Source organism: Lagopus muta, chromosome 21 (genome assembly GCF_023343835.1).
Source record: "Lagopus muta isolate bLagMut1 chromosome 21, bLagMut1 primary, whole genome shotgun sequence".
NCBI classification, from domain to species: domain Eukaryota; kingdom Metazoa; phylum Chordata; class Aves; order Galliformes; family Phasianidae; genus Lagopus; species Lagopus muta.
In genome coordinates, this window is record NC_064453.1 from 5,827,463 (window position 1) to 5,842,212 (window position 14,750).

The 14,750-nt window shown below is 43.6% G+C and overlaps 1 protein-coding gene across 1 annotated transcript; it reads right to left on the reverse strand.

The window, feature by feature from the left end:
• Nucleotides 1–595: 595 nt before the first annotated feature.
• Nucleotides 596–14,503, reverse strand: LACTBL1 (lactamase beta like 1). The gene is made up of 7 exons (XM_048967683.1): nucleotides 14,459–14,503; nucleotides 11,366–11,510; nucleotides 9,063–9,172; nucleotides 7,247–7,404; nucleotides 5,702–5,949; nucleotides 3,874–3,979; nucleotides 596–1,574 (listed from the first exon to the last, which is right to left on the reverse strand). Exons 1-7 carry the CDS (start codon nucleotides 14,501–14,503, stop codon nucleotides 596–598), a joined length of 1,791 nt encoding a protein of 596 aa, XP_048823640.1.
• Between the last annotated feature and the right edge of the window lie 247 nt (nucleotides 14,504–14,750).

Genomic DNA, 14,750 nt, shown 5'->3' on the forward strand with positions numbered 1-14,750 from the left:
CCATGGAGCCAAGACAAAACCATACTGCTTTAAGCTTTTTACACAGTTTACTTGATGTGAACCTGGAAAGAAATGGAATCCCACTTCTCAGGTATCACAAGCAGAGCCTGGTATCACGCTGGTGCCATTTTTGAGCAAATCCATTGAAAAAATCTTGGTCATGGGAGGTGGGGTCACCAACAGCCCTGAAAGAGACACACAGGAATTTCCCAGCGCTCTGATGGTTCCAGTCAGTCACGACAATGGCCATTATATAGGCATTTTAATTGTGAAGACATAAAACCTGTTTGGTTTGGTTTGGTTTTTATGGCATCCAAACACCATTCATCCACCTCATTTCTACCTGTTTCTTTTTTTTTTTTTCTTCTTTTTTTTTCTGTAGGCATCCCCATTGCTGGCCAAACTGCCATGCAGGAACAGGGATGGCAAGCCACTGCAGTCATTTCAGAAGTGAGACATGGTCTATTTGTTGGAAATAATAGTCATTTGTCAGTATATTTCCCAATTAATGGCATCCAAAAAGCCACACAGAAGGAGAGTCTGGAAAGATGCAGATTTGGAGCCACCCCTCAGGAATAGTCAGAAGAGGGGACATTTAGCTATAGAATACAGGTTTACGAAGCACACGCACCACGTTGTATGTGTTCAGCCCTGGTGCATCAAAGCCAGGAGACAAACCCTTGCGATCAAATGGATAAAAATTAAAGAGCTGCCCATTCTGGGTCTCCAGTGAGATGGAGGCAGAGCCCAGATGCAGAACACACGGGAACTCCTTGTCAAACACAACTTGGAAGACGCGATCTTCCAGATGATGGAGCTTGATTGTCCGATATTTCTCAGGGATCAGCTCTTCAGCATGAGGCCCAAACTGCTGCATGACCAGCACCCCACCGCGTCCAACTTTGATCTCATAGAAAGTCAGGTTGGAATAGGTGTAGTAGCCAACAAAAGGGACTGGGCTTGGGGGAGGAGTCAGTGTTTTCTCTGCCTCTCTGAACGCAGTCTCCATGGCAGTGATGAGATACTCGTATGTCTGGGTCACAAGATCTCCACCCTGAGGCCTGGGCCCAGCCATCAGTACAATGAAGCTCAGGCGGAGCTTGGGGATCAGTGAGAAAGTAGCTGAGTAGCCATCAAGGTCTCCATCCTTCCTAATGACATCATATCCCAATTGCTCGTTAATCTCCCAGGGCGTTCCGGTCTTGTTGGCAAAGTATTCAGTGGAGCATTTAAACAGAGGTGTCAGCATTGTCTTCACTGTGTCAGGCTCTAGGAGACGACGGTGATAGGTGCCTAAAAACACCATTGCCAGCTTGGCAAGGTCAGCAGCTGTAGAGTACATCTGTCCAGAAGGTCTGTACCAGCCGAGGTCGTAGAGAGGGGCTGGCTGCTGGCTGCTGTAGAAACCCACCGCCATCTGGGAGCGGATGGGCGGTGTGATGTCAAAGCCAGTGTCCTCCATGCCCAAGCGGTCCAGGATGTTCTCCGAGATCCATCGCTGGTATTGTCCGTCAGCTGCGTGGTCAGCTAGCACGTGTGCCATCAGAGAGAAGGCCAAATTGCTGTAGTGGCATCTGGAAAGAAAGAAAGACAGAAGCGTAGAATCATTTGAGTTGGAAGGGACCCTAGAAGGTCATGCAGTCCTGCATCAGCCTTTAGTTGCACAGGGTGGATATGATTTTGCAAATAACATGGCTGGGTCTCTCTCCTCTGGGGAAAGATGCTACTTTTATCAGATCACATGCTAAAGGGAGAGCAGTGATGAGGCTGTGATAAAGTGTTAATGTCTTGATTTTTCTTAATTCAGGAGACAGAAGTTTCTTTTGTGCACATCAGCTGAGCTGTTTAACTGCTACACACAGAAAGAAGGCCGAAGACAGAAAACTTTAGGTGAAAACTTATATTTGCATATTCTGACTTATTGTTCATCACTTTTCACCAAAAGAATGTGTTCATTCTTTTCAAGAGCAGAGTCAAGAGGTACAGGTGCTTACTTTAAAGGTCTCAAAATCCCAGACGAGTCTCTGGAGATTTAACGTGGTGCAATAACTTCAGGACCTAAGCTATCTTAAGACAGTAAAAGCACTTTAAAAGCACTTATAAGTCTCAAAAGCAGAATCCAGTAATGTTGAGTGATTAAAGACATCAAAGTGTAAGTCTTTAATATCCATAACGGGCATTGAGTTTTTGCACTTGAATTAAGTTTAATGACATAAAGATATGAATGGGTAATTTTCTTTCAAACACTTTTTCGAAAATCATGTTTTTAACATATTTGATATGTTAAACATCTCCTCTTGCTGAGGCCTACTGAGGTCATAAATTTGGTACCACTTTAGCCAATTCCAGCAAATTTCTCATGACATATAATTTGCCACAGGAATAAATCCATGTTGGACTAAAAATTTATGTCTTAAATTGACTGACGTTCACCTTTCCAAAAAAATATATTATAGTAGAATCATAGAATATGCTGAAATTAAAGGGACCCACAAGGATCACTGACTCCAACTGCTGGCTTCACGCAGGGCCACCCAAAATACAAACTGTCTGACAGCAGTGCCCAAACCCTCACATCTGAAGAAGATCCCTCCTTCCTTGAAGCAGTCAGCAGTTCCTTCTAATTTAGAATCATCCACAAACTTTCTTAGTTTGCATTTGAGTTTTGCATCCAGATCATTCATAAAAACATTAAAGAGAACTGGCCCCAAAATGGAGCCCTAGGGAAACTCCCTGTAGTGACTGACTGCCAGCCTGATGGAACCTCATTTACTGTAAGCCTTTGAACCCGACCCATTAGCCAATTTTCTAAGATTACATACTTCATGTCATCATGAGTCTTCAGAAGCTCTAAGCAAATTATTTGAGAATATAATTTTTAAAAAAATCGAACACTTTTGAAGAACTTTTCCCAGTTAGTCTAAATCTTTTCCCTCACTCACTGTCTGGTGGATCTTGTTGGAGCTTGATGATCCTTGAGGTCCCTTCCAACCCAGGCCATTCTATGATCCTATGATTGTTCATATTTTTCAGTGTTTGATTGCAGTTCAAGTAACAGACTTAGCACTATACAAATTGCAGCAAGTATCTGATTTAGAGACATGCAGATTTCTACAGATACAGGGTAAATTTCAGTAGGACTTTTTGACGGGACAAAGGGGAATAGCTTTAAACTAAAGGAGGAAAGATTTAGATTAGATGTCAAGGTGAAGAGTGGTGAGGTGTTGGTGCAGGCTGCCCAAAGAAGTGGATGGCCTGTCCTTAGAGGTGTTCAAGGCCAGGCTAGATGGGGTCTTGGAAAGCCTGATCTGGTGCCTGATGTAGTGGGTGGCTGGCAACCCTGTCCATGGCAGGGGGTTGGAACTAGGTTATCTTTGGGGTCCCTTAAAATCCAAGGCATTCTACAATTCTGTGAAAATAAATGATGGTTTAAACTGACTAGGTTAATCTGCCTGATCACTGTTGTAAATCTGCAGATTGACAGTTGAAGGATCATTGGACTGAAGTACAACAATTTCTTTGCCCCATCTGGGGGCATTTCCAAAAGTAACTCTTTCCAACCTAAAACAGATGTATTTAGAAACATAGACTCATGGAATGGTTTGAGTTGGAAGGGATCCTTAAAGGCCATCAGGTCCAACCCCCTGCAATGAGCAGGGACACCCACAGCTCCATCAGTGCTCAGAGCCCTGTCCAGCCTGACCTTGGGTGTCTCAGGGATGGGGCACTCAGCACCTCTCTGTGCAACCTGTCCCAGTGCCTCACAAATACATCTATTTGTAGATGGATGATCTGAAGCTCCCTCTAGGAATAGCAGTATTTTTCCATTGGTCATGGACTCAACCCAAAAGCTCTTAAGTGAAAATATCTGACCTGGTTCCAGGATCAGCCACCAAGACATCATCCTTCAGGAGAGCCAGAGCTTCTTGTGTGTTGCCCTTCCACAGCAGGCTGGTAGATCGCAGCCTCCTGGGGAGACCTGTACATGGAGGAGAAACATTCAACAATTTGGCACAAGTTGAGGTCCAATGTCCTGGTCTGGCTGGGAGGGAGTTAATTTTCTTCACTGTAGGTAGTGCAATGCTATGTTATGGAATTTGCACGAAAATTTTCTAAAAATGAATTCTCCAAATATATTTTACCAGGACTTTCTAAAATGCCGCAGTGCCTTTGCATGGAGCCTATTGGCTCATCAATCCCAGGTTGGGATATGAATTAATTGGGATAGAATTAGATAATTTTTGCAGTTTATAGCTGATTTTCACTCAGAAGCTAAGAGAAAATCAGGAAGGGTACATGGCATAAAAATGAGCATGAGCTTAATTATGGAAAAGTTGAATGAGGCCCTTTTCTTTTGTGTCAGCAGGACTTGTTTTTCTGAATTGGCCTGACTTTGGGATTTGAACTGGAAGAAAAGCTCTTTTTCTGCTTCTATTCCAGAGCTATCTGTGCATCATAATGACTAGATAAGAGATGCACTTAGCATATCTCAGCAGATAATGGGCTTTCTACTGGAGGAACTGATGTGAAAAAACACTTCACAGTATCCTAGAGTCACAGAATCATTGAAGTTGGAAAAGACCACTGAGATCATCTAGTCCAACCATCACCACAGTGCCCACTAAACCATGTCCCTCTGTGTTACGTGGTGGCTTTCATATTGCAGAACCTCCTCCTCCTTGTTTTGTTTTATTTTTACAGCCAGGAAATATAACAAGTGACCTCAATGTTCATTTAATTTTCAGTTGAGCTTTTGAAATTGGGCTTCTGCAGCATCAGACTGTCAGCATCCAAGTTGGTTGCTGTGCCCTGATGGTGTGCTGTACATAAATATGTTGGGGAACTTGGAGATAAAAACCAACACAAAGAGAAGCAATATCTGTATTTTATAAACATGTTACAACCAGGTATGCTTCCTCTAAGTATTTTTAGGACATATCCTACATTGGGCTGGCTTCAGGTGATGCTCTGCTCCATACTATTGCAATTTGCCTGCAGGTTATTTTAATCAAAGCTTCTAATTTGGGTTATTTTATTCTCAACTGGAATAATGCAATGTGTAATCTCAGCGCTGCAGGAAATCTCAGCACAGTCTTTTTGGCAGTAAATTCTGGAATCCCCACGTTGAGTATTAACAGCTCTATTTCAAAGAGGTTAAAGATCTCCTGGGTCCTGTGAGCTCCTTCTACCACAACATAAGAGTTACACAAGTATGAAAGTAGCAGCAGATTAATAGTCTTCTGCCAGCAAGTACAAAGCTATTAATAGCTCAGGAATCCCAGATCAGGAAGCACGCTGACAGCTATATTTAGGTCCACAATCAAGGTCTATCTATTCAAAGCAAAGAGGTTTGGTGCCACTTTGACCCTCACCTCTACTTCTTAGAAAAATGAGAGCATTCTGGGCTGGAGTGCAAAAACAGTTATGCAATTTGAAAGTGGTTTCAGGTCAAGCTACTGTGTTGAAAGACACATATATTCACCTTGCATGGGAAAAGCAATTCCCCAGCCCACAGTGCTGCTTGGCCCCTTTCCGAGCAGGTGGCCAGGAGAAGACTCCATTTATCACTGGGAAGTGCAGAGGTGCAGAGCCCATGCTGGTAAATGGCGTCAAGAGCAGACTTTCTTATTCCTGGCATCTGATCTGTTCTGTCCGTGGCCTCTTTCAGATGGCAGGCAGGGAGTGAGCAGTGCTGTCTCACCTGAGAGCTGGCTGGCCATTCTGCGCAAGGTAACAGGCGATGGTTTAAGTGGCATCGAACCTTTTTCCACAAAGACCAGCCCATCTGCTGTGTATCTCTGTTCTGATTCCCTGAACCTTCCCAAAGGGTTTTTAATAGCAAAGTTCTGGGCGTAACGTTCCAAAGAGTCATCCAGAGATGTGACTTTCCCTTCCTCCCACATCTTGTACAGCATAAGGGTTGGAAAGATCTTGGAGACACTGGCGATTCTGTGCAGGAATAAATGTTTATAAAAAGTAAGCATTAAGAAACCCACGAATCAAAAAGTTAGGTGCTCACTACATTAGATCACCAAACTGATCTGCATACAATACCTCTGGTTAATTCAGAACAGAATGACTAACATGCAGGAAAGTAGATTGGCTTAATATCCTTAAATCTGGCCTTCATGGACTGCTACACTGTTCAGTATTCTGCACTGAGTAATCGGTCTTTCAAATGTGTTTTGGCTAAAGAATGTATTTTAAATGATGTTTAAATGATTAAAAGCAATACCAGTAGTGCAGCTGACTTTGTGAACTTTGTTCACTTAGTATTTATAAGACGACACATTTTGTAAATTATTCCTTACTAAACATCACAATAAATTGCAAGTCATTTCTTGGAATTTTAAGATTTAAATGCCACAAAATCTTGCATTTCGTATTCAGGTTTGCTATTTAGGTGGCTTCCAAACAGTTAAATTTGAAGAAGGTCTTCTGGAAGAAAGAGTGCGAGGTCCTCTCTGCAGGTACGCTGTGGTGATAGAGGCAGGGGGGGTAAGTTAATCACAGCTGCTGAAGCTTTTCAGAACTGTTTACTCTAAGGATAACATTTGATAGCATGCAGACCATGTGTTTCATGTACAGCACAGTTATTAATCACTGAAAATAGGTCTTTAAAGAAAGCAAATACTTCTTGTTTTCTTTTTGTTATGGTTTTTACCACACACTAAGAGCTTTATTCTGTTTTCATCTAAAATACAATAGCCCATATGGCCTTGGCTTCGTTAGCATGCAGCCTACTTCATACATTCAGAATATAGTCTTCCAAAATCCTATTTTTTTTTCAATATATGTATGTGGCACTGTGTTCTTACTGTTCTCAAAATATGTGCTAGCTCTCAGTGTTCAGATTTATGCCCTAGACCTTCTCAAAGAACAGAGACTTTCCCATGTGAGAAGAACCTTTTGTGGGTCTCCAGGAAGTTCGCAGTGACTCCATTCCAAGTCAGATCCAACCAAACCAGATCAACAGAAAATAACAACAAAAATTAAAAGAGAGGAAAAAAAGGAGAACAATTCAGTGAGTTACAAGCACATAATTTAGTGACTAGTGATAGCATTGTCTCTCAAAGGTTCAGTGTGACCCAGAAGTTTCTTCAGAATATACTGGGCCTGCGGCAAGAAAAGTCATGGTTTGTGACAGTGGTTCTGTTCCCAAAGTTGTGACTTTCCCTTCCTTTCCTTTATGTGTAAAGGAAATTTTCTCCTTTTATCCCTCATGCCTTCAGTACCTCTGTCTCACCTGTAAATAGTGTACTCATTGGGCACCACTGAGAAGGGATCTGAAGCATTCTTCTTCCCAAAGTTGCCTGTCCAGAGCACAGTGTCATTGTAGATAACGATGGCAGACATGGCAGGTAGACCAGAGTTATGAATCTTTTGGCGTAGCATCAAGTCTACCTGGAGAACAATGGGAAATGATGAATTACCAAATCAGGAGTCTTGTAATGTATGTAACATGCAGAAGGTGCAGTCCTGTTTAAACTGCACTCATAGAAACAGTACTGAATACATTGAGGGCTGTGATTTCTCTTCCCTTCCTGTTCTTCCAGGTCTGTATGAATCCAATTAGCCAAAGTGGTTTCCTCACAAGCAGAATGTATTGCTTTCTTGACTTTTTCAAAGCAATACTTGTAATTGTGCAAGTTGTGCAAAAAAAAGCAATGTGTATGTTTGGTGGCCCTGCTAGGCAGGGGGGTTGGAACGACATGATCCTTGGAGTCCCTTCCAACCCGGGTGATTCTGTGATTCTGTGATTCTGTAATACTTGTGTTGGATATTAGGAAAAAATTCTTCTCAGAAAGGGTGGTGAGTATTGGAAGGGGCTGCCCAGAGAAGTGGTGGAGTCCCCATCCCTGAAAGTGTTGATGAAACATGGAGATGTGGCACTGAGAGACACGGCTAGTGGGCATGGTGGGGGTGGGTTGAGGTTGGATTTGGTGTTCTTAGTGGTCTTTTCCAACCTTAATGATTCTACGATTTCATCATTGCACGTAAGTTATCTTTTGCATAAAATTATCAAGACAAAAGAAATGGCCCTCCAAGATTAGTGTTTGAGACAAGAATGGGCAAGCCAAATAATGTCCTCAGAATCTCCTCTCTGGATGAGTGGGTAAGGTGGCCAGGTAGCCAGCAATGGAAATAACCACCTTGCTCCAAGACCTCATATACCATCATGGATATGATAGCCAAGTAAAGTATCACACCCACTCGAGCTGCAGATGGAGGCAGAAAAGCCAGAACATCCCAGGGAAGGTCTGGAGCTCAGACAGACTTCAGTGCTGAGAGCAGTTCCAAACATTACTCTGCTTCTTACCCTCCAACATGACACTGAACATCAGCACTGAGAATGGGTCTTGTTGCCCTCCCTACCTTGGTTTTCAAAGTGGTGTTTGCATTAATAAACGTACAACCCTAGTTCCAATGGGAGTGCTGGGCATTTCCCATATACTGGCTATCAGGAGGTGGATGCTGAGAGACAGAACCAAGGATCTCACGTTCCATTAAGAAGAGATCTCAGCTAAGGTGAGATCTTTAATGTGAGTTCAAGTGTCCACAGACCTAGGCAGAACCTGAGAGCACCTGAAGATACAGTCTTCAGGTGATGGTGCCTAAGACCCCTTCCAATACCTGTGTCTTTCTGTGTATACAGCGTTCAGGTTCTCCATGCTTTATATCATTTGTGAAATAGGAAGAGTTTTACCACATGCAATCTGAATGCTGTCTAGAGTTCTGATTCTCTGCATCTCCACAAGTATGGTAGAATAGGATAATGTTCAAATAAAAGCAAAAGTAGTGATCACAGCGGTGAGAGAGCTTCTCTATTATGATTACTTGAGCAAGGGAAAAGAGACAAACGAAACTTTGTATTATATGATGGAGGTGCATAAAATCCAAGGTGCCTTGTCAGAATGTGGCTCATTTGCACATTCAGATGACCTCCACCTCCTCTGTGCCCTATGTTCTTATTCTAAGATGCTCAGGGTCAAAATGCATATTGGTTCCTTCAGAACAGCAGTCACAAACTGCATCAGCCCAGTTCCCTCCTCCTCACAGACCTTCTCCAATGCTTCCTTCAAAATGGGGATTGGGTGGTCCAGTGGTACTGGTTCAGGGTAGCGTGGGCACATCTGCACAGATTCTGATCTTACTTCCATCACAGATGGGTCTGGAAAACATTTCACAGAGAATATACATGATTTGAAAAGATATACTGACAAACTTCAACCTCTTCCAGCAGTCAGCACTAGCTTTATTCATTGTATCATCCAAAACTGAAGGACACTTCAGCACACACAGAATCATGAATTGTGTCCTTCTCAGATAATACAGGACTTGAAGGGAGCACTGTGCTCTGCTATTGTTCATTCCAATGTGATACAGCACATGGGACAAATCGAAGCTGCTACAGAATCATCATATCATTAAGTTTGGAAAAGACCTCCAAGATCATCCAGTCCAACTGTCCACCAATCACCAGTATTGCCCACTAATAGGTTCCAACTGACTCTGCAACCTGGAATGAGAGACTAAGAGGCTGGGACTACAGAAGACTATGGAGCATACTTGTCAGTGGAAGTAGACCTGGTGAAAGTGCACTGCCAATGTACAGGGAAAGATCTGTGCTTGGTTTCAAGAGGAAAGCAGTCCCATGCATATTGTAACCTCAGAGAATGGATGTAGAAGGGAATTGTGAGTGCCACCTGAAATCTAACATTTAACAGTGGTTGGTGGAATACATGCATTGCTGTCATGGTTTTATGACTGTGCTACACGTGAACTGTTGACAATTGCACAAATGAGTTTATCAGCTGTCCTCTGAATTAGCAGCATCTTGCATATTCTAGATATGCCTTAAATTTGGAGGGCAAGCAAAGACTCGGTGTGAAATGATAACCCTTCTACTTGGAGCCACTGCTTTCCCAGTTGATCCCAAGGGTCTCAGAAACATGGCTCCTTTGCTCTTCAAGTTCTTCATGCTTCTCTGAGCATGAAGCATTAGAAATACAGATGAGAAGATGAATAGCAGTACAGGAGCTTTGAGCTGACTGGGAGCCTACAGCAGCCTAAGATATTCTGAAAAAAAAAACAACAAAAACAACCCACACATTTGAAATCTTTCTAGACATTATTGGTCTATGAAGTACATCTGTCACCCTCACTGTGGATTTCATGCCACCTTTAGGCTACTTAAAACTCTGATCCAGCTACACTGTGTATATTACATCTTTGCACATACAGTGTCTTGAGTCTGTCTGCTGAGTTTACAATACATCAATAAAATTCCAGTGTGAACTGGGAGCTCATGCCAGTTCAAAGATCTTACAGGAATAGCAAAGGAAGCAAACCCACAGGGAATGTGAATTAAAGTGCCTTTTCCCTTGATATACTGAATAATCTGTGTTAAAGATGGGCCAGAACGAGGACCTGGAGAACGACATGCCTGTCAGTTTGGCTTTGATACTGGGCAATGTTATGGAATAGATCATCTTGAGTGCCATCACGCAGCCCATACAGGACAAACAGGTGATCAGACACTTGCCACGGGTTTATGAAAGGCATGTCCCACTTGACCAACCTGATCTCCTTTCATGAGAAAGCGACCTGCTTAGTGGATGAGTGAAAGGCTACCAAGATTTTCAGTAAATCTTTTGTCAGTTTTCCACAGCTTTCTCATGGAGAAACTGGCTGCTCATGGCTCAGATAAGCATACATTTCACTGGGTGAAGAACTGGCTGGATGGCTGGGCCCAAAGAGTTGTGGTGAATAAAGTTAGCCTAGAGAAAAGATGGCTCAGGGGAGACATTACTGCTCTTCTAACTACTTCAAAGAATGCTGTAGTGAGGGGGGGGTGGTCAGTCTCTTCTCCCCAGCAAACAAGTGACAGAACACAAGGACTTTGTTTTGCTGGGTAGGTTTAGATTGGATATCAGGAAAAACTTATTCACTGAAAGGGTTGCAAAGCATTGGAACATTGCCCAGTGAAGTAGCTGAGTCACCATTCCTGGAAGCATTTAAGAGATGCGTGGATGTGTCACTGAGGGACTTGGTTTAGTGGCAGACTTGGCAGTGCTGGGTTAGTGACCGGACTTGATGATCTGAGAGGATTTTTCCAACACAAATAATTCTGAGATTCTATGAAGGTCAGAAGTATTGGCAAATCCATCAGGAACTGAAGATGTTCCTCCCCACCTCAATTTTCTTTTGTGTGTGAGCTCCTTTGGAAGAATTAGACGGTACACCATCAACCCAATTTTCTGTTTTCTTGCACCAGCTAATGTGGTAAACTCAAGTGCAGTCAGCTCTATGGGGTAAGATGTCCACAAGGGGAGAAAGATGAAGCTTAAGGCTGTCTACTCACTGGGTTCCACCTTGGGGAGGCTGTACTGCCACAGAAAGCAGCCTGTCATAGCAACAGACAGCAGGAAGAAGAAGATGACCAACACATGAATCCACTTCACTTCCATAACAGAGAGCTTGAGGAGGCCTCGACTGCTGGATGCTTGCTGAAAGCACAAAAGACACGATCTCAGAGGGAGTAAAAGAGAGGGAAAAACAGTCTTGCATGGATATGGGATAGGTGAAAAAGGCACATGCAGACAATACAGCTGCTGTAGCGACATGGACTAAATCCAGTACTCTTGTGACCCAGCTGGCCATAGATAGACGCTGCAATAATTAGAATCAGAGATGGTTTCTTGTTTTTCACTGCAAGACATACTCTCCTGACCTTGTTGGTTTTTTTGGTTCTTATGGAACTACATCACTCATACACTGAGAGCTTGCCTTTTAACCTTACTAGAGCTGAAAGGATTCTTCTATAACTCTTATTTCATCCCTTCTGAACCACCACAACTTATTCCTGGATATATTTTCCAACCCCAGAGTCCAGCATCTGTTCATGGCAGCCACCAGTCTGAGAAGATCCAGCTTTTCTAAATGAATGATGGAATTTTTCACCATATACTGACCTTCTGATTTGCACCTGCAGGTCTCATTATATCATGTACCATCTGCAAGCTTGATATTTACAGAGGCAACGCTTCAGAAAACTAGCTAATGTTTTGGGTTGATGCAGGTCTCTCAGCACTGGAGACCATCCAGGTTGGTAATACAACTATATATAAATGTTATACAAAAATAAGAAACAGATGACAAATGATTAGGTCTGTAAGCATGAGCTCTGCTCTTTCACTCACTATAAGAAGTAAACAGAGTGCTTCAGAAAGTATGGCAATTAATGTTCTGTAACATACAGCCTGCAGTTTGCATCCAGTATGGCCTATGCTACAAAGCTGTTTCAGGTTGTCTGGACACAGCTGTAGTAAAGACAGACTAAAATAATTCTTACAGATTTCCACATAGCCCTTTTTCCTTTTTTTTTTTTTTTTTTTTTTTTTCCTCTTCCTCCTTTTTTTTGACTTACAAGAAAGTCTATAAGATGACTTGGGCTAGAAGAGACCTTTAAATCTTATTCCAACCCCTTGCCATGGGCTGGCTGCCCCCCAGCAGATCAGGTTTCCCAGGGCTTATCTAACCTGGCCTTGAGCACCTCCAAGAATGCAAGAACTTCTGCAGTCAATTAAGTCTTGTCACAGCAAGATAACCTGCACAGCGCCTTCCATCCTTCCGCACGGCTTTGTGGCTCTCTAAGGATGCGTTTGGGGCATCTCACCCCTGCTGCTGAAAGTCCTGGCTGCAATTCTGGGTTGCAAATCTGACGCCACTTAGTCACATACATTTCTGAAGGGGAAACATGCTGCAGATTGTTCCATAACATGCTGAAGACTTCCAGGATGGGCTCAGATACACTTCCTGCAGGCCCATGCTCAAGCCTGAACCTCACACAGCAAACGTGCAGCCCATATTCCGTCTGCTAGATTAAGTCCCGTGTTCCTAGAGATGGGAATGGCCTTGGGACACCATTTACTTCCATACAAACACTCTCATCTCATGCCCACGTAGGCACTGAGGACAAGCCCATGTATTGAGTTCTCTTTAATCATCCCCACAATGGCAGCCTTCGGTTTCTACTGACAGACATCCTAGAGCTACAATGAGATTATAGAAGCATAGAATAGCTTAGGTTGGAGGGGGCCTAAAAGGCAGACTAAAATAATTCCAAGCAGTTCCAACGCCCTGCTATGGGCTGGCTGCCCCCTGCTCCAGTCAGGATTGCCCAGGGTCACGTTCAACCTGGCCTTGCAGTAAGAGTGGTAGAAGGCCCTCTTTGCCCTTGATTTTTCTTGAACTTAACTCCATCATAATCAGGTGACTTAACTGGGAGGCCCCAGTTTCTCAGACCACTTTCCTTGATTCACTGAGAGGCTGATTCCTGCATCTCTGAGAACAGTGAAAGAAAAAGATTTTCTGATACATACACTGGGCACGTCTCACAAACCCCAACTCCCCAGACCACTGAGGACACAGAGATGCTGATGGTGAATTCCAGTCCTCGAGTCCAAGGACGGTTTCTGCATCTCACTTACATGACTGAATAACCTACATTGCTAGTAGCACAGGCACAGCAAGGCAGGGTGAGGGAGGCTACTAAGCACTTAGGCACATAGGAATGAATGCAAACACACATGGGAACAAGTGCACACAGCTTTTGCATGCTACATCTCACTGAGCTCATCATGGAGGGGAAGGAGTGGGAGTTTCACATAGACACCAAGGTACACCGTTCTGCCCTCTCCCCATGCTCATCCAATTCCAGAACATACCATCACCAGAAGCTGTCTCAGTCCCAGAGGACACTGTCAGACATCTGTGCGTGCCACAACAAATCCAGGCTGTCTGATCTCAGCCCCATTAAGGGCGGAGCAGAGTTCCTTGCCATGCTCCTAAATGTAGCCGCTTGTCACAGGAAGGTGCTTCTCAGTTACTCCAGCTGAATGGTCTTTCATCCCTGATCTGTTCTGCTGTAAGTTTCCCTGTCCATTTTACCCATGCAGGCCCTCCTGAAAGTGCTGCTGATCTCCCCTGGGCAAGGAGATTAAGAGATAGGGACAGAATGGAATTTGCTCTCAGGAAAGTGCCTGAGAGACTGAATGTTAATTCTCCCTAATGCTTCTCTGCCACGTGTGTGAATCACAGCTGAAAGCATGAGGGCTTCACTATCTATTTATAGAAGCTTCATCTCCTCTGACATCTGAACAGGAGGCGATTAACTCATGAGATGGGCAGCCCCTGTGTGCCTCCAGCCAGCCATCCTTGCACAGGTTTGGGAGGGGGTGGAGAGGGCTGTTTGCAGGGAGGTGGAGAAGTTTAAAGCATGCTCTGTGCTTAATCCTGCACAGCCTTCTGGATTTCTCCTGCACTGATAGCCAAGAGTCATTCCCAGCTAACAGGATCACTATATATGGATGGGGCTGGTGTTTTCCTCCCTGCTTGCTGCTGGAGGCTGCGAAGGAAAGTGAGAGATTGTGATTTGCATGAAGTGAAGCCTTACCCGCAGCTGTAACCCCTCCATGGCTGCTGAGAATTCTCTTCTCATCCCTTGTGCTGTCTGTCTCCATAAACAAAAGGCTCACAAAACCCTCTGATGAAGGGAAAATAATTTTAAAAAATGACATTAGCGCAGGAAATTAATATATATATCTATATATATAAAAGGAGTAGGAACCAGGAGAGAAGTCAAGACAGGGAATGCTCTTCTGCTAACACAGAGTAGCAAAGCTCAGACCAGCAGAGCAGCAGGAATGGACTGGTTATAGGCAGAGAAAACAATATCCCAACGTCTA

Coding starts and splice junctions, on each gene's coding strand:
- LACTBL1 (XM_048967683.1), bottom strand. CDS start 14,503: ATGAGAAGAGAATTCTCAGCAGCCATGGAGGGGTTACAGCTGCGG. Junction 9,173..11,365: donor CCTCCCCAAGGTGGAACCCA/GTGAGTAGACAG, acceptor AATGTTTTCCAG/ACCCATCTGTGATGGAAGTA. Junction 7,405..9,062: donor TGAAGGAAGCATTGGAGAAG/GTCTGTGAGGAG, acceptor ATTGTTCTCCAG/GTAGACTTGATGCTACGCCA.